The sequence below is a fragment of the Tachysurus fulvidraco genome, chromosome 2, assembly GCF_022655615.1.
Source record: "Tachysurus fulvidraco isolate hzauxx_2018 chromosome 2, HZAU_PFXX_2.0, whole genome shotgun sequence".
NCBI classification, from domain to species: Eukaryota; Metazoa; Chordata; class Actinopteri; order Siluriformes; family Bagridae; genus Tachysurus; species Tachysurus fulvidraco.
The window spans coordinates 26768789-26788037 of NC_062519.1; the positions used below are offsets into that span (position 1 = coordinate 26768789).

The 19249-nt window shown below is 36.9% G+C and overlaps 4 protein-coding genes across 13 annotated transcripts; 2 read left to right on the forward strand and 2 right to left on the reverse strand.

Annotated features, from left to right (window-relative positions):
- The first annotated feature begins 3542 nt into the window (after positions 1-3542).
- On the forward strand, positions 3543-6969 carry LOC113657826 (nuclear receptor 2C2-associated protein). Its single transcript, XM_027169942.2, has 5 exons — positions 3543-3696; positions 3776-3866; positions 5780-5885; positions 6168-6235; positions 6638-6969. Exons 1-5 carry the CDS (start codon positions 3644-3646, stop codon positions 6758-6760), a joined length of 441 nt encoding a protein of 146 aa, XP_027025743.1. The 5' UTR covers positions 3543-3643; the 3' UTR covers positions 6761-6969.
- On the reverse strand, positions 6967-11394 carry rfxank (regulatory factor X-associated ankyrin-containing protein). 5 transcript variants are annotated; one of them, XM_027169941.2, is made up of 8 exons: positions 11372-11394; positions 10593-10711; positions 8884-8949; positions 8685-8785; positions 8480-8605; positions 8324-8390; positions 7314-7394; positions 6967-7101 (listed from the first exon to the last, which is right to left on the reverse strand). In XM_027169941.2, exons 2-8 carry the CDS (start codon positions 10690-10692, stop codon positions 7058-7060), a joined length of 585 nt encoding a protein of 194 aa, XP_027025742.1. In that variant the 5' UTR covers positions 10693-10711; positions 11372-11394; the 3' UTR covers positions 6967-7057. The 5 variants fall into 5 exon arrangements, with proteins under 5 accessions (XP_027025742.1, XP_027025739.1, XP_027025738.1 ...); XM_027169938.2 differs by lacking the exon at positions 11372-11394 and adding an exon at positions 10997-11141; XM_027169937.2 differs by lacking the exon at positions 11372-11394 and adding an exon at positions 10997-11139 and having other exon boundaries at positions 10593-10714.
- On the forward strand, positions 11201-15492 carry borcs8 (BLOC-1 related complex subunit 8). Of its 5 annotated transcripts, XR_003444247.2 has the most exons (7): positions 11201-11343; positions 11551-11663; positions 12262-12326; positions 12420-12527; positions 12833-12918; positions 14876-15100; positions 15351-15492. XR_003444247.2 is itself a non-coding variant. In XM_027169943.2 (6 exons), exons 1-5 carry the CDS (start codon positions 11307-11309, stop codon positions 12894-12896), a joined length of 387 nt encoding a protein of 128 aa, XP_027025744.1. In that variant the 5' UTR covers positions 11201-11306; the 3' UTR covers positions 12897-12918; positions 14876-15293. The 5 variants fall into 5 exon arrangements, 3 of the variants coding, with proteins under 3 accessions (XP_027025744.1, XP_027025745.1, XP_027025746.1); XM_027169943.2 differs by lacking the exon at positions 15351-15492 and having other exon boundaries at positions 14876-15293; XM_027169944.2 differs by lacking the exon at positions 15351-15492 and having other exon boundaries at positions 12860-12918; positions 14876-15293.
- Positions 13609-17022, reverse strand: tmem221 (transmembrane protein 221). Of its 2 annotated transcripts, XM_027169936.2 has the most exons (4): positions 16681-17022; positions 16312-16585; positions 15365-15450; positions 13609-14751 (listed from the first exon to the last, which is right to left on the reverse strand). In XM_027169936.2, exons 2-4 carry the CDS (start codon positions 16578-16580, stop codon positions 14285-14287), a joined length of 822 nt encoding a protein of 273 aa, XP_027025737.1. In that variant the 5' UTR covers positions 16581-16585; positions 16681-17022; the 3' UTR covers positions 13609-14284. The 2 variants fall into 2 exon arrangements, with proteins under 2 accessions (XP_027025737.1, XP_027025736.1); XM_027169935.2 differs by having other exon boundaries at positions 16312-17021.
- Positions 17023-19249: the final 2227 nt, after the last annotated feature.

The window sequence follows — 19249 nt, forward strand, 5'->3', positions numbered from 1 at the left end:
TTCACTTAACAGATTTTAACCCAAGCAAATTCTTTAACAAGTTGCCGCATTGACAGTTTGTAAGTCACACTGGTGCACTTCTAAGTGGGACCAGTAACACTTCATAAACACTGCAGATGCATGTACATTTAACTTTGTAGAACCAATATAGCCAGAGGGGTCCATACTCCACAGCACATCATGATGACAAAGATCCTGTGAAATGGAGACCCATCAACATGATTGAAGTGCTCTGGTCAGCTGTTTACTAAGCTGCAGTCTCAACCCCTCAGGCTCATGTTTAAGATACTCCTGGATCAAAAGCTGATGGCCTTCCAGAATTTAGAAAATGCAGCGGCCTTATACTTATAACTCATAATATATATTCTAATACCAATCACACAATTAGCACAACTAGCAGAAAGTCTGAAGTTACACATGCTGCCACTGGAGGCAATTACAACACCATAGGTATGTTTCATCTTCCTGTCAATCTTTTTCCATCCATCCATCGCTCTTGGTAGTAAATTAGTGCACAGGCTGACACATCCACTATTCCTTACATTATAGTAAACAGCCTTAATGGATGCCCACTCTGCAGCCATAAGCTCAGGGAAAAAGTGTCCTAAAATCTGTTTCTTGCTTCTTGTCAATGAATAAATTACAACTGATTGTGCTCTGTAATGGAGGCAGCCAAGCATACTGTGTGAACAATTTGCTTCTTAATGACTTAATTAGAAAGCACATTCAAAAGCAAAGCAGAACTTTTCAGAGCCAGGGGCATGCATGTGTCATGCCAAGTTGGATTTGTTGGACATATCACAACACCTCTAATCAAACAGTAAGGAAAGATGTACACAATGTCAGATCAGCAACTGAATAATATGTTAGAAACACGAGTTCTCTATAAATTTTGCAAACAAAGAATGTAATATAAGAAGCCATATGGTCTGGCTTTATTTATAAAGCTGCTTTGTTTCACAGAAGCCAATGTAATTTTCCAGCTGGTCAGTAGTGATGGAAGCTGCTCTGCCAGCATGGTTTAAAGGTTGTGTTAGCCAGACAGTTTAATCTTCCTGAAAACCCAAACTGGCTAAACATTTGCTGTTTCAAAACACACAATGTTACAAGCAAGCCATTTGATCCAGTTCTTTTTTTTTTTTTTACCTAAAGTGTTGTGGAGGATACGCGGGACTCATTTACAGAGTTCCAAAATCACAGACCAAATTACATGCAAATGTGTTTTAATATGTTTTACTTCTAGAGCATTAACGCTAAATATTTTGTATCGTTTATCGTTTTTGCAGTAAGACCATTTGGTTCATGGTGAGTATTCCATGGTGAGAGTGAAAATTTAAAATTTACAAAACTACCACTGAACTAATTTGTAATGTCACATCATTCACCCACTACAGACTCTGAGCCTTGGACTCTAGGACTGTGTTGTAGTGCTTTGAAACTGCTTTATGATAACTAAAAGGCATCCAAGTTTGAGCTGAACACAGAATACATTAAACAATGTTAAACCCACAACAGTGCTCAAACCAGCAGAAGCTCAACCACACAGAGGGAAGCTGTACTACACAATTTCACTTCTTTAACACACCAATTCTGAAGTCTTAAAAAGTTTGGTAATGAGCTGATAGGTTGAGCACACTGAGTGTATTAAAGAAGGGAAGCAAACTATACTGTGCAGTGTAGCATTACATCAGAAGCATTTAGGAACTAATGTGTTGATCGCCTCCAGTCCTGGGGGACTACAATATTGCAATTCCATTTTCTTGCTCAATCAAACCTCAATCAACAACTGCCAAGTTAGTTGAATAAAGTCTGTTATTGTAAGGATGAGGGAACAGCTATAGTAGGTTAAATTACAGTGCTTGGGTATTTCTTGTTTTTTTTTTTTTTTCAGTGTGCCAGCTATAGCTGATCCTTCACATGATTTGTTTGTATACTCAACACAGTGGTACAGTATTTTTATTTGAGTTTCCATAACCTTCCTCTCAGCTCTAACCAGTCTGGCTATTCTCCTCTGACCTCTCTCATCACCACAAGCCATTTCCAGACACCAAATTGCCTTTCAGTAGATGACTAGTAGATCTTCATCAGTGTCAGTTCCTAACCACATGCCTACTGTCTGATAATAACTCTATAAACATATTTTTTATGTTTGCTTGACTAGTAACTATTATATATAATCTCTTTTGCATAACATCAAAACCGTCTGGGAACAGGAGTTGGGCTTAGCCCTAATGGATGCCATTCTCTGACAGTTGCACTCCTCCACCATGTCTGTCACTCTACACTCCAAATTAAAGTAGCAATCTAAAAATACACCCAGAAATAAGTCCTTACTGTGACAAGTGTAAGTTCATGAAGCCAAAGTGATGCATACAGTGCCGTCTGACTATGATTAGAGCAGTTTAGTAAAGATTTAAAAACATTTTAAAAAACAGCCCACAAACACCAACCACACTAGGGACGAAAACCTTCCCTACAATTTGGCAATCAATTTAAAGACCATATAAAGAAATATGGAATACAAAAAAATTTTTTTTTATTAAAACATTAATGGTTTCAAAATTGTAATATTGTGGCACAATGGGGAGCATTACCAGGTCACAGCTCCAGGTTCCTTAATATGATATGGAGGTCATGGTACAGTCTGTGTGGTATTGTGCATGTTCTCCTGTGTTTGATTACGTTTCCTCCAGGGTCCCTGATTTACTTCCACCACCAGAAACATGTTCATTAGATGGATTGGATACACTATATTACCTCTATTACTGAATGCATGCATATGTGCTCTGGGTCCACTCTGACCAGGATAAAGCAGTTACTAAGGCCCTGTTCACACTGCAGGTAAAAGTGGCCCAAATCCGTGCGGTCAGGTCAGTCTTCTTCAGGAGTAGTGTGAACACTCAAATCTGGCCCAGATCTGATTTTTTCAAATCAGATCTGGGCCACTTCCATATGTGGTCCTGAATCAGACCCAAATCTGATTTTTTCCAATGTGGCCACAGTGTGAACAGCCAAGGCGGATTCAATGTCAATCTACATCGACATTCGTCACAATTATGCGCCGGCGAAGACTTTTTTTTTTTTTGCTTAACACACACGTTACCAGTCACGTTTGTGTCACGTTTTCGCCGGCGCAAAAAAAAAAAAAAAAAAAAAAAAGTTGTTTTTTTTTGTTTGTTTTTTTTTGCGCCGGCGAAAACGTGACACAAACGTGACTGGTAACGTATGTGTGTGTGTTAAGAGAGTTATATAAAGTGGTTACGTGAACCAGCTCATAATGTTTGCATTGAATACATCACATTACTTCCTCCATAACCTCACCAACTTTTTAGCGCAACGGTGTGCTGCGTGTGACGTCATTGTTATTGTTCGTTTGCGCATGCGGGTCAGTTCGAAACCGCAAACTGTTCACACTGGTATCTGGTATAGGCCACATTTTAAAAGGTACTGCTGTGTGTGCACTTTGGATGGGTTAAATGCAGAAAACGAATTCTTGTGTATGGGTCACCATACTTAGCTGTAGGTCACTTCACTTCACTTCACTAAGCAGTCAACAAATGTGCAACACTGCCATCTAGTGGTTAGATATAAAAATGGTCCTAATGTCGTAAAAAAACGCAACCCTGGTTTTCGGCAGTTGGGAATGTATGATTTCAATATGGCTGTATCACTGATATGCAGTAACACACAGAGCAGGTAAAGGCATGGCTCGTTAACGATCAACGTTTCAGTACAATAATGTGTGTTTTGAAACGGTGTGGTTTGTGTTTGACAGGGTAAGCTCCGTTTTAAACAGAGATGTCAAACAGTTTGGGAAAAAGTTCATGTTTGATGGCAGTGAAGAGACCTGCTGGAATTCTGACCAGGTAATGAATGAAGCACATAATCTAGACCAGGGGAGTCAAACTCAAATTCACAGTGGGACAAAATCTAAAACTGTGAAAGTCACGGGCCAAACTGAATATTTATTGAAAAATTAACTGCAACTGTTATGTAATGTTCAACCTTTTTCATATGGAAACAAACTTTAGTTTTGCTTAAACACAGGATTTGGAACAACCAGAGCTTGATATTACAAACACATAAGAAATTAAATTTGAAATTAAAGTCACATCAGTGGTGTTCGTTTCTTATTTAAATAAATAAAATAAAGATTTTGCCATCTCTGCTGCCACAATAACGCTTTACAGCAGCTTCACTTTTTGATTTTACTTTCATGAACATAGTCTGCCGGGAAACCAGACTTTTTTTTCATCTCCTCCGCCTTCTGGAGCTTCTGCTTTACGTCCAGGTCCTTATACTTCTCATAAATGTTTAGTTTCATAGTGTCTTCTTATGTTATATACTCTCGTTACAGACACGTTAGCTCCGTTAGCACACAAGACAAACAGGTCTGTCCTTTATATTCGTGAACAGATAATCTGCCTCCCATCTGTCGTGAAAGCTCCTATTGTCCATCTTTCGTTTGGCCATTTTTGTGGAGGGTGGAATTAACTTACCCGATGTGACTGTAACATGGTTGTTAACGACTGTTAACAGAGAATGAGGGGCGCTTGCTGTTCGTGACTACGCGTCAATAGTATGTGGCAAGGCATTCTGGGATTTGTAGTATTAGCGGAGCATGCGGCTAGCCAGCTGTAATGCACATTTGATATGATCTCGCGGGCCAAATATAATTACACCAAATTCTGAGTTTGAAATGTGATCTAATTGTCTGTTATTTACAGTGAATGATCTATATGTTGTTTTAGGTGTGTAGATTCATTTCTTTCCATCCCAATTAATACAAAGTTTACTGGGTTATATGACCGTTTGTTGCTTTTAAAGGAAAACAATCCTGAATCCCTGAAAATTTGTGATATGTTTAACAATTCTGATGCTTTGAAAGCTGATCGGTTTAAGCAGATTATACAACAGACGAGGACGTGTTAGATGGAACGGACGGGGTCGAGATAGATGGAACGGACGGGGTCGAGATAGATGGAACGGACGGGGTCGAGATAGATGGAACGGACGGGGTCGAGATAGATGGAACGGACGGGGTCGTGATAGATGGAACGGACGGGGTCGTGATAGATGGAACGGACGGGGTCGTGATAGATGGAACGGACGGGGTCGTGATAGATGGAACGGACGGGGTCGTGATAGATGAGGACATGATAGATAGAACGGATGAGGACGTGACAGATAGAACGGATGAGTTGTGATAGATGAAACGGATGCGGACATGATCTAGATCTTGACAATATAAAACGCATTGCTGCAGCACTGTCTTAATGTAGGGAGGATTCATTAAGAGCATTCTGAGAGCACTCATTTATTGAATTCCCATTGCACCATTGTTAGCACATAAACATACGACATTGTGGGTAATGTAAGAAAATGTAAACCAAAACAAAAACAGACTGACCTACAGTCTACAGAATTTCTAAAAGAAAAAGAAAAAATTAACCCAAAAAGAATTTCAAAAAGTCATCCAAAGATTTTCAAAAATACGTTCAGTCATTTAGGTTGTCTTTTTCCTTTCATCATTTCCTGACCTTTTTGTGAACACTCTCACTCTCATTTACAATAAGCACTGCACAGTGGTCCTTGCATATACATGTATATGGTCCTTGCAAGTTTTAATAATAAAGCTCCAGACTAAAGGAACAAATAATTTGTTCTCATGTCTCATCTAATTAAAACCAAAGGCACAAATCTAAGATTGAGTTATGTATGTGATCATTCAGAATACACATTAATGATTGTTTTTCTCATTTTCTCGTCTCTTCCACAGGGAGAGTGTCAGTGGGTGCTCCTGGAGTTTCCCGTGTCTGTCAGAATGTCTGGGCTTAAACTGCAGTTCCAGGGAGGATTTTCAGGCAAATCTTGCAAGTTAGAAGGTCTCTGTGAAAATTCATTAAATTTACTACAAAACATTTAATAGTCTAATCCCATACTAAGTGTTCCAACACACCATTCGACACATGATTACTTTGGACAAATGGTTTTTCCAATAGTATATTAAGTAGGGAATAATAATTATTTATCAGTAAACAGTTTCTCTCTCCCCCCCAGTTAAACCATGCTGGACTCTATACTGTGCATGTACTTGGGCTTTCCAGAAATATTTAAAGTTTAGTGGGTTTTGTTTTTTTTTGTCTGTCTCACTGTCTCTGTCCCAGGCTGTATTAAAAATGAGAATCTGGAACACATTATGGACTTCTATCCAGAAGACAACAACTCTTTGCAAATATCCTTTTAAAAATGTTTGCGTAAAGAGAAATGTAAAGAGATCTCTTCTCATACTTCGCTGAAAGTGTATCATGTACAGTATATTTGTTATACTTGTTTTTCTGCGATTAGTGGTGCGGTGAATTCCTGCATCTAATTTCAAAAAGTAAGTGAGGTGGATGAGTCTTTCATTACTTGCTATCCACATACAGTTCAAAAGAGCTGAACTGTTCCTTTAACCACATGCTTACTACTTGAAATATAGAATGTTGATATAGATCATCATCATGAAAGTTAAGCAGTGTTAATGAGTAGAAACAGAAAATAGAATTTTGCCCAGTTGCTGATGTTGGTTTATTGCCAGAAAGTGCACATTTTCACTCGTCCCATGCTGATATTATGCCCTTAATTCCTCACCCACATCTTTCCCATTCAAAATGCCCCACTGGTGCAGAAGCTTAAAATAGTGTTTGAAAACAGTACAGACTTTTTTGGAAGAATAATAGTTTACTCTTTGGAGGTCCTGGGAGAACGAGCTTCTTGATGTTTGGAAAAGGAATCCAACGAGACACCCGGAATGCAAAAAAAAAAACAGGCAACAGGTCGCTGTGAGGAACAGATCACCTGACTCTTCTACACTCTTTCTTTCAGCACAGATGGACTTCTTGGTATTAATGTTTATCCATTGGGGATCAAGTGTATGTATCTGCTCACCAATAGGTTTTTCATTTTTAAATAAAAAGCTTTGAATAAGAGGTTTATAATGACATTTTATTATAAAGGTACACAAAGAGCGGCTTTCAAAAAGATTGTAGTGACTCTTAAATGTTGTCATGTCCGATCATCGAAGCAGGTGCAGTATGTGATCCTCAAGCAGCTTTTGCACTGAAAATGATATTTTAAAAAAAGCTAGTCAGGTTTCAAACAGGCCAACAATATAAACATACACACGCACACACACAGATAGATAGATAGATAGATAGATAGATAGATAGATAGATAGATAGATAGATAGATAGATAGATATACATAATATATATATATAGCATATCTATTAAGTATATAGATGAATCGCAGACATTCATGCAGATACTTACTTTTTTTGTAGCCAAGAGCAATAGCAAGTGCCACTGGACTGTATCCAGAGTCTGCTTCAAATGTAATATCAGCTCCATGTCCTAAACACACACAGTTGTGCTTGTATTAGTGTGAATATAATAATTATTTATTATTATTAGATTTATATATATATATATATATATATATATATATATATATATATATATATATATATATATATATATATATATATACACACACTATGTAAATATAATACAATCATATCTATGGAAAAGGATTCTATCAAGAGCTCTTTTATGTTTCCCAATGGTGTGTGTGTACTGTATGCTCTGGTTGGAGTGGAGATAAGATTCTGATTCAGAAACGCAGGTCATTAAAACTTTTTTCCACAATGTTGTTCAAAATGACCCTGAATGTCAACTCGAGTATAAACATGATTATAAAACAATGGCATAGGTCACTTTGGGCTGAAGTGAACACCAGAGTTATTGTTTGCTTAAAAAAAAAACTGAAATAGAAAAAGTGCTACTGGGAGCCTAAAACAGGAGTAATAAATGAAATGTATATGAACTACAAAGGAAAAAAAGGAAGGTGATAGTGTTGAGTGAACAAAGATGCATTCATTTTCTACCGCTTATCCGAACTTCTAGGGTCACAGGGAGCCTGTGCAGTTTTCAGGCATCATCGGGCATCGAGGCAGGATACACCCTGGACGGAGTGCCAACCCATCACAGGGCACACACACACTCTCATTCACTCACACACACACACACTACGGACAATTTTCCAGAGATGCCAATCAACCTACCATGCATGTCTTTGGACCGGGGGAGGAAACCGGAGTACCCGGAGGAAACCCCCGAGGCACGGGGAGAACATGCAAACTCCACACACATGGGAATCGAACCCCCAACTCTGGAGGTGTGAGGCGAACGAGGTGCTAACCACTGAGCCACCGTGCCCCCTGAACAAAGATCATAAAAGGTATACATATTGTTTTAAAAACTATATATAACTATAAACTTACTTAATAGAGCTCGCACACATTTGATATGATTGCCACGAACTGCATAAAGAAGAGGTGTTCCTCCATTCTGTGACAAAAATGAACAGTTAATAAGGTTGTTTATGTGGAGATTCAACAGTATACTTTAAATGTCATTTTGTTTAATTTCCTTCTCACCCAGTCATAGGAATCAACATTGACATCATGTTTTAAAATCATATTGACGATGTCAGCGTATCCCCCAGCGCTGGCTAAGGATAAAGCACTCTCTCTCTCCCATGCAAACATTTTCGGATCAGCTCCCTGATTTAAGACACAACTGGGTTTGTAACATGTCCAACACAAGAGACTGGTATTCTACTCACCATGTAGCTTTTCTTACCTTCTCTAGTAGAAATTGGACCATTTCAATCTCTCCAAACGCTGCAGCCCACATCAGTGGTGTGAATCCTCGTTCATCCTGACTGTTCAGTAGCGCACTGTCTATATATATAAAAAAAAAGGCATGTCTTAAATTTGAGCATTTATTGTCTGGAAGTGTATCTACAGTAGAAACACCACCAGTACACTATAATGCTTACCACTGGCAAGTTGTGTCTTCACTTTAGAGATTTCGCCATGTGCAGCCAGTTGGTGAATGGACAAATCTAAGAAATTAAGGAAGATAAAAGCATGTAAAATGATAATGAACGATTGTGTGATGGTATAGTTTAAATTATGGGTCTATACTGGGGTGTTTATTTTCATAGCACACAAATACTTGTGTGTTACATGTATTACTTGTGTAATACTTGTGTGTTAAGGAGTAGAATCATAAGCAATACGTACTTTGTCTGTGTTAGACAGCACTAACAGGTGTGTCTTCTCATTTTAGTTCAAAGCAATATTAGCTCACTGGTTATATTGAAAATCAATGGTTACATTAAAACTTGTAATCCTTTTTTACACGTCCCTTATGGAAAAATCACATACACACATCATCTGCTTTATTAGGAATGCCTTTACACCTGCACATTCATGCAGTTATCTAATCAGCCAATCGAGTGGCAATGCAAAAAAATAGAGCATGTACAAGAGCTTAAGATAATATTCATGTCAAAGACCAGAATGAGGGAAAAAATGTTATCTTGGTGACTTTAACTGTGACATGGATGTTAATGGGCTGGTTTGAATATTTCAAAAAATCTCTGAGATTTTCACATTCAACCATTTCTAAAGTCGGTGTGAAAAACAAATAACATTCGGTGTGCAACAGCTTTCTATATTCTCATATAAGGTCATGTTTTCCACATGTGTATAAAAGTATGTCAGTGATGTGATTGCATGGGAAAATATGACTGTGCATTAAATCCTGTACATAACACAATCATCTGGTGGAAAAAAGTAAATTAAAATATATAATCACTGGAAAAATTGCATATGCAAAATGAAACACATCCTGTATGTATTGCATGATTCCTCCAAATTCTGAAGAAAGCCCAATATTTGGACTGGCTATACTAACTTGACCATAGGTGTGTGCATGGTGTCCTGCAATGGACTAAAGTCCCATCCAGGGTGTGTCCCTGCTTAGTGTTGTTTTTCTGTTCAAAAAAAAGAATGAATGGTTGTATATCATTATGTGTATGTGACTTTATTCTGGCAGGTCTACCTATGAACGCAATTTGTCCTCTGCAAACGATCCAAAATACAGCTGCCCGGCTTGTTTTCAACCTGCCTAAGTTCTCAAAAGCCACCCCGCTGCTGCGATCCCTCCACTGGCTTCTGGTAGCAGCATGCATCAGATTCAGAACACTGATGCTGGCCTACAAAGCCAAAAACAGACCAGCTCCCTCTCACCCCAAAGACCTCATCACTCCTCGCATTGCACCGCACCCTCAGATCTACCAGCACTGCTCGACTGGTTCCACCATCACTCAGGGTAAGAGGCAAGTATACTACAGGACTCTTCTCTGTTCTGGCACCAAGGTGGTGGAATGAACTTCCCCTAGAGGTCTGGACAGCTGAGTCACTGGCTATTTTCAAGCGGTGATTGAAGACCTACTTATTCAACTAGCACTTCATTCCCTGTTTGTTGCATATGATTATTAAAAAAAAAAAAAACTTTGAACAATGTTTTAGACTCATGGTATCTTAAGTATGTAACCTAGTGAACCCAATGAGTTAATGTATCCAATGAGAGATACTTAAGCACTTCTGTACGTCGCTCTGGATAAGGGCGTCTGCCAAATGCTGTAAATGTAAATGTTTATTGTATTGCATGTGGATCGTGGTTATAAGCAGGTCTTACTGTCTAGAGTTGCAGGTCTGACTGTGAGCTCGTTCCCGCGCTGTTTGTTAGTGAGGGTGGTGGAGTGGTGAAGCGCGCTCCCGTCACTTAGCATCTCCATCACAGGTTTATCATCACTTCTGCTTCAGTAATAAAGTACACACCATTACATCCTACACATTTGCTCCTCGACTAGTTACAAAACCGTCATCTGCATCGAATACAAAATTAATCAAGAAATATAAACCTTTTTAAAAAAACTAATTCAAACATGAACATAATACAACGAAAGAGTAATATTATATTATCGGAACTTAAAGCGTATTATTATCTTTACCAGAACTGAAGCTCCAGTTTCAGCACTTAAACTAATTCCTGTTTATTTCCTGATTTCTAGCCAACAAAAGTGAAACTAAATTTTATACCTCGGGGTTTCAAAGCGGGTCGATTTCTGAAGTGAAGGATCACAGATCACACTCGTGACACGTTTTGTTTAAAATAACAATCATAAAGTTATTTTTAAACTGGGTAAAATTTAGACGGATTTCTTTTCATCTTGCGATAAAGGCGCTATTCCCAAATACCTAGGAACTATTTGTCAGGATCGATGTTGTAAGCCGTGCGAAATTTCCGGTGCACCCTACGCAATAGCGCTAACAAACCGAACTGTATGGATGTAAATAAACTATAAACATTTATTTTCACTACATTAAAAAAAGCTGCGTTCTGTTTAACATGGACGACCAGGAAATGCAGTTGAAAGTAAAGCGAGGTAATGTTAAAAAAAAAAAAGGTCGTACTTCCTGTTTGATTGTGTAAAGAGATGAAGTTCGTTTGTTCCTGGTTTATTAATGTAAACAATGTTTCCATACCAGGCGCTGGGTTATAAAACCAGGCGATGGCTTGTTTTTGGCAATTGTCTGAGCTGTTAAAATACGTGACCTAAATTAAAATAAAGCATTAATTTTGTGTGTGGCAGTGACGGATAAGTTCACGGAGAGTATGTACGTGTTGGCTAATGAACCATCTATAGCACTGTATCGCCTACAGGAGCACGTGAGGAGGTCACTGCCTGAACTGGTACAACATAAGGTCAGGGGCTTTTACATGTCTTTTTATTTTATTCGACAGGTCGTATTAATAGGCTAGCAGGTCTAACTCATAGACATCAATATATGGTGTATTTGCTCTTACTAGATACAGCCAATAAAATGTGGAATTATATGTAGAAGTCAGAATCAGAATCAGGTTTATTGGCCAAGTGTGTTGACACACACAAGGACACAACACACACAAGGAATTTGGTTCCAGCTGTTTGTGACTCTCAAAAGTACAGAAACTAGGAGTGATTTGTTTCTACACCAGACAGTTGATTTAGCTGAAATCCTTTTTTAAGAACTTTTAAGACCATGTCTGAGAATATGTGAGTAGAGTTTAGTGCGTGTTTTGCACTTGTTACAGCACTCCATCCATTAAAACAGCTGCTGGTTATGAGAGCTGAAAGAGCAGGTTTGGTCAACTCATGACCAGCATGTATAACCTGACCGAGCTGCATTCGCATGAGCCAACAACCAATCACTGATCATCACTGCTTTCTTTAATGTAAATCTAATCACCAGGGAACTCCATGACTACATCTAAACTGTTGTTTTATGTTACTTAACAGTTTGTGTCACTTAATTGTTTACAGACAGACATGCAGAGCTGGGAAGAACAGAGCCAAGGTGCAATTTATACTGTAGAGTATGCCTGCAGGTAAGAGATTTATCACTCAAAGTTTATGAAAATGTAAATGAAGTTAATTAACAACACATTATGTCAAATGTTGTTTGCTTGTTTTTATTCTAGTGCTGTGAAAAGCATGGCAAGCAGCAGCCTCTGTTTTAAAAATATTGATGGACTGCTGAAGCAAGCTATTGCAACGAAGGAACACATCAGCGGCACACAAGGACGCAGGTAGTTTGTGTTCTCTGTGGCTTATTGAAATAACAATTGATGTAATTGCATCATTTCACCATAACCCACATATGTTCACAATTATTTGCTTGTTTTTGCTCCTTAACAAAAGTCGGTAGTGTTGGTTTTATTTTTTAGCATTCTTCTACTTATTTAGTAATTCTAGCAATAATTATGCTGTTTGTCATGTTCGCTCCTTCTGTCACAGTATCATTTGTTTTTCTTATGCTTTTTATGTTTCTTTTTTTGACAATAAAGCCTTGAGTTGCATAATTTTCTGTTTTGACCAATGCATGCTGCTTTAGTTGTGTGAAATCTGTACCTAATCACAGTGACCCTCCACCACACGACCCTTCCTCATCATCATGACGTATGGAAAACCATAAGCAAGGTTAGTGCTGCCTCCTATGAAATCGCATCAGTTACATTCAGTGTAAAGTAAGCTCACAGTATGATATAGTGTTGAATTAGTCCAACAGTTTCCTTTTTTGTGGATTAAAGTAAGTTCTAGAGATTATACCATTACTCTGTAAACAGGCAGGGATTGAGACGTGTTTAATGATTAATTTATTCAGTGTTTGGTTGATCTTTTTGATATCATGCCAAAATCAAAATTACAACCGCAAGCTTTAGGCAGACCTTCCCTGTCTAAGTATTTTGCATCAGAGATATAACAAAAGAGTGTTTGCCTTTTTCCTGCCAATAAAAAGGGCAGAAGAGCCAGTGGACATGAATCTAGAATGACTGATATAGAAGCGCGTCACATTAGTAACCAGTCCGCCCGTGTCCCAGTGGTTTCCTACTTGTAATGTACACTGATCTAGCACTCCTCCTTTAACTGTAAATGAAAAATGTTTTGCATTCATTATTGTAAAATGAAATCTATCAAAATATGTGTAAGTATGTTGTTAACTAAGATTAGGAAATAACAATGAAAGCTATAATCAGGGAGCAGTCAGGTTTAGGCATATTTAACATGTTCCACATAATTGTTAAGTGCGATGATAAATAAAAAGAGAATAAAACACTGTTTGTTCGACGTGCTATTTGTAAAAGTACTACGTCAAAAAAAAAAATACTGTTAGATTTGAACTGTTTATTTTTTGTTCAAGTTTTTTTATGAATATGTCTCCAGTTAATTAAAATTAGTGCTGTTATATTTAGGCTTGAAAACTAATTTAAATGAGTAGGAAGTTATTCAGTTTTGATTCAGGTTGCCACAATCCGATAATTAATCAATTCTATTGGAATTGAAAAAAAGAAAAAAAAAACTATAGCATACATTAGGATTAGGATTATTATAAAATCTTAACTGGAGATTGACAGAATAAAAAAAATCTACAAAGCAGTATTAAAAAAAAAAAAAGATTTAAGCCATTCAAGATAAAATCCAAAACATCTACTGTAACAATTACTTTTCCTAAGATTAAAACATTTTAAATCTAGTTACACTTCAGTAGATGTTACAGGCATTACCTTTTGCATTATTTTGTCATTTGTAGGAACTGAAAAAAACAGGCCAGAAAGTAAATATTTAAAAATAAAAGTGACAAGACCTACAAGCACAATCTGTATATAGTAACAGTGTCTACACAATTTTGTAATTGTAGGATGAAGCTTTAGTGTTTTTATATGTTAAGTCTGTGTTCCTAGTGCTCGATTATCATGACGTTGTGGCGAAGTGTACAGGAAAAAGTCTGTAGCAAAAAATAGTAAAAGGATCAGTTTCACTGAAAGTCTCTCGCAGGAATGGCGCCTTACACTAATGTGGAGTCTTTGCCTGTGGCTTTGCGAGTCAGCACAGTTCTCATCTCATTGTTGACGCCTTTCCAGGGTTTTGGGTGTGTCTGGAGGAGGCTGGATTCAGTAGACAGGGTCCTATGTATGCGTCCACTCACACCATAAGCCTCTCTTTCACTAGAGTATTGTTGTTTGGGCTCTGTGTTGGTAAACAGGTGGTTCATGCTGTCTTCACTGCGTTGTCTCGTGGTCTTTTCCCTGATGCTAAGCTCTGATGCAACTGTGCTGATGCCAGCGCTTATCTCAGGGTCGTTCTGGTACACGGTATTGACGTGTTGGTTGTAAAAGTGTCTGGATGTGCATGCGACACGGACAAGAGTATGAGCCACTAGAACCAGCAGCACCAGTATACCAGAGGAGAGCACACACACACTGGCTATTCCTGTCTCAATCTCAAAGACCAGCAGCATGTAAATGGACAAGCCTGTAAATGCACAGAGAAAACAGAAAAATTTATGGGGAAAACTGACCAAACAAGAAAATGCTTTACTACATAGTTGGCTTCTTTTGAATGCTAATGCTGTGTCTGTTTCTTTGGTTTTGTGCAGGAGAAGAACTGTGGATCCTGGTGTAATGAGAGAAATTTGTGAAAAGCAGAATTCTGGGATATGAATTATAGTTCTGAGTCTCCTGAATGGATTCCATTCCAGAGGTGACCCTCGCTCAGTCTGAGTGTGACGGCCTCTTGAATTGTGACTTTGGCAACTCGACAGAGCCTTGAGAGGAGTGAATGCAATTGCTCTGCCAGTTTCTCCATTACAGTGCTTTATCAAGTGTGTGAAAGAAAGGATTATTCTCAGTCATATGTAAATATATTCAAGTAGCTTTAAACTCTACTGTGCTCTTGTATTACAATGAGCTACTTTTTTTTAATGAATTTTAATGGATTTCTTTTTTTTAATGGATTTCTTTGAAGACATTACATGTAAATGTAGTATTAAAATCTGATCAAATCATTGCTTTCAATTACTGTGACTAGAGATTTTATTGTTGCTGAGCTTTAGCTTTGCTTTGTTTGTTTAGCTGATGCCACTTACCACCCAGGTAAAAAGAAATCCCAGCACAAAACAAGCCGATAGCGACATGCCGAATGACCCTGCTGTCTGACAGAAACCACTCAGCCCTGATGGAATAACAAACAGATGTCAAGTGCAAAAGATTTCACTTTGGGTGAAAAATGAAAAATATATTTTCTTTATTAAACAATTATATAATTTTAAAAATTCATGAAAGTTAAAAATATAACATCCTGAAGTAATACAGCAATCCAAAACATTAGGCAGAGTATAATTTAAAAATAATTTCATCAACTTATTAACATCCACTAGTATATTTTATTTTACTTGCTAATGAAGGAATATTTGTTAAACTCACCCTAAATCTCATGGTGAAAATAAACTTCTCAGTTGTCTGTTAAATTATATATATATGTTATATATATATATATATATATATATATATATATATATATATGTTATATATATATATATATATAATTCTGTTCTCCACGGAGTGTGTATCTTTGTTTCTTTAGTATATGTGTTGTAGCTGGGAAAGTAACATATCTCTAAATAGCTTTAAACTTTCCTAAAAGTACAAATGATGTACACTTGGTGGTAACCAGAAAGAATACTGTTTGTTTCAAAGGTGTATCTTTTATTTTATTTTATTTTTATTTTTTGCATTACTGTAATTTAATTGTAATACTGCATTACTGTTTGATTTCTTTCAAATAAAATAAGAATAATAACTTATAGTAACAATAAATAAGTGTCTCTGTGTTTTTGCCTATAGTTGTAAATAGTTTGCACAATAAGGGTTTCCAGGGTGCAATGTTTAATCCTGCAGGAATCCAGTTGTTGTTTGTGGGAGATTTTGTGCCTCTATAAATGATCTGAAACCAGATCAGAACCACATACTAGATCTGAAAACATTGGAAACCCTGATGAAGGGCGCAGTCGGAAACTTGTGTGTGTACCTGTACCTGTGTGTATGTTCTCTCCACATCTCTGCGGTGAAGTGTGAATGCAGCAGACATATAATGGCCGAACTGGAGCTGAGAGTAAGAGAGAGCGCAGAAAGCACAGCAGAGAGCGGCTTTAACACGGTCCACATTTCCCCCGGCACCGCGGATCCAGACTCCTTCAACCCCGCATTCAGCTGGAAAATCAAACTCGCCGACATTAGCGACATGATCGCCGACAAAACCCCCAACAGTGCCAGGACGAGGAGAGCTCGCTGGCTGTAGCTCATTGCCCCTTAATGTTGGAACAAAATGGAGTGTAAGCGAGTTCTTCACGGTGATTAAAAAAAAAACAAAATTAATCCTTGAGTTGTTATCAGAGTTTCCTACCCGTTGCGCACTTTCTCTGTCCCAGCGCGCACACTGCGCAAGCGACGTCTCCTTAAAAACACCCAGATTTAAAAAGAAAAAAACAAAAAAACAGCCTGAAACAATGCACTTTTCAGTCGCATTCCTTGTAAACAGTGCAGCTAATCACCAGGTCGAACAAAAGTAACAAAGAAGTCAGCACCCCTGTTTAAACCCCTCACTAGTGCATCCAAACACTGAAGCAAACACTGTACACAAACTATTGCGACGTTTTATTTCAGCAAACGGTTTACTAAGTGTAGGTTCATTCGTAGCTGGGAACCAACATGGCATTCACAAACTGTGCTCTTACCCTGGCAGGTGCAAAACAGTCTGCCCCTATACCCCTAACACCCCACCCACCATCCCCTAGAAAGAAAGTCAATGTAAGGCGTGAGAACGTATTGTGCTTTTATTTTATTTTCTATTTTTTTGCATCACCGAGTACATGCAGCTTATTTTGTCTTACTGAAATGAAATGAACAACTGAAATACCACAAATACAAAAAAAAAAAAAAAAAAAAAAAAACCCACACACACAATATCCTACTGTATCTGTGGCTATTCCCCACTTTGCTTTTATCTTTTATAATAATCTACATTCTACTGGAAAGGCTTTCCATGGTTTATGAGCGTGACTGAAGATGTGTGAACATTCAGCCACAAGTGCATTATTGAGTTCAGGCACTGATGAGTGAGGAGGCCTGGCACACAGTCAATGCTTCAATTCATCCCAAAAGGTGTACACTGAGGTTGAGTTCAAAGCTCTGTAGAGACCACTCTACAAGTTCTTACCTTCCAACCTTGACAAACCATGAGCTTTACTTTATTGAGCTCTTTTTATGCACAGTTGTAGCAGTTTGTTGTAGCAGAAAATACTGCATATCAATTCTAATTTTATTTGTCACATAAAAATCATACACGGTACGACATGTTGTTAAATACTTTTTATGACTCTCCTTGATATAAAGGAATATAAGGTAAAGGAATACAAATAAGACACAAATTACATACAATAAATTAGAAATAGATTTTCTAGGACATATAGGGCATATAGTTTCTTTTTATATAGTTTATACTTTTTATTTATCTACCTTTTGGTTTATATATATATATATATATATATATATATATATATATATATATATATATATATATATATATATATATATATCCCAAATTGCATTCCTTATGTTTGAATACCGGACAGATGCAAAAAGCATTTCACTTCATGTCGTACTCTGTATGTATGTGTATGTGACAAATAAAATTTGATTTGATTTGAAATATGGTGTAAATTTAGATTAGATTAGATTCAACTTTATTGTCATTACACATGTATAAGTACAACGCAACAAAATGCCGTTTAGGTCTAACCAGAGTGCAGTAGCAGCAAGTGCAGGATATAGTGTTTACAAGAGTTAAATAAGTTAAATAAAATGGTAATATAGAATATAGAAGTAATTTACAGATGTATATGTACTATGAACATAATATACAGATGAATATATATGTAATATGAACATAATATACAGATGAATATATATGTACTATGAACATAATATACAGATGGCTATTACTATAAACTGAAATTTACAGAAGGGTGTGTGTTATAAACAAAATATATGGCTATTACTATAAACAGAAATATACAGGAGGATATGTACTATGAACATCATAAAATAAATTTGTCACCACATATGGAAATAAAAATAGCAAAAACAGACAGCAAATATCTGAATCTGGATTTGAATGTGTTACAGTGATGCATATGAATATGAACATAAAATGTTATATATAATGTTAAAGTGCATATGGGTATGACAAACATTTGGCCATATGAATTTTTTTGCATGTTTGTTTTTAAAATGATCTTTTATCAGAAACTTTTCTGAAAAACTGTTTAACAAGAATATAGTCAGAATTAGTTTGGGCTAATGTTTCAACAGGTTATGATGCTACGATATAGGCATAGAAGTGTAAATACAAATAAAAAAAACATGATGCATTTAATTTGTTTCCATGTAATACTAAGTGCAAGCATTTACTGTATGCATGTGTTTAATATTTCAAAGAAATGAATCAGTATCCTGCAGAAACCTTGTGCGTGTAAACTACAAGTGGAGACATAACAGTTTCAACTCTTCACCCTCTTCTGTTTATTACACTCCAGTGATCAGCAAAATGCAGCTGGAGAAAGATTTATTGCATACTTTTATTTTTGTTTGCATGCATGATTTTTTTCTTGCTTCCATTTTTTGCATGCATGCATGGATTCTTGCCTTCTTTCCTGTTTTCTGAATGAAGTATTTTATTCATCTTATTTGCCAAGAATCACATTTAATCAATTTCAGTTTCTTAAAAAATGTGATGCCATGATTTTATATGTTAATAGTTTTAATACATTAGCATGTACATATATTGTAAATGTCTCTTGAGTCTTTTTCCTTCTTGAACTTAATAATACAATTATACTTGTACTTTATTACATTTTACATTAAATGTAGTATATTTACTACATTAGTATATTAGTATACAGAATATTACATTT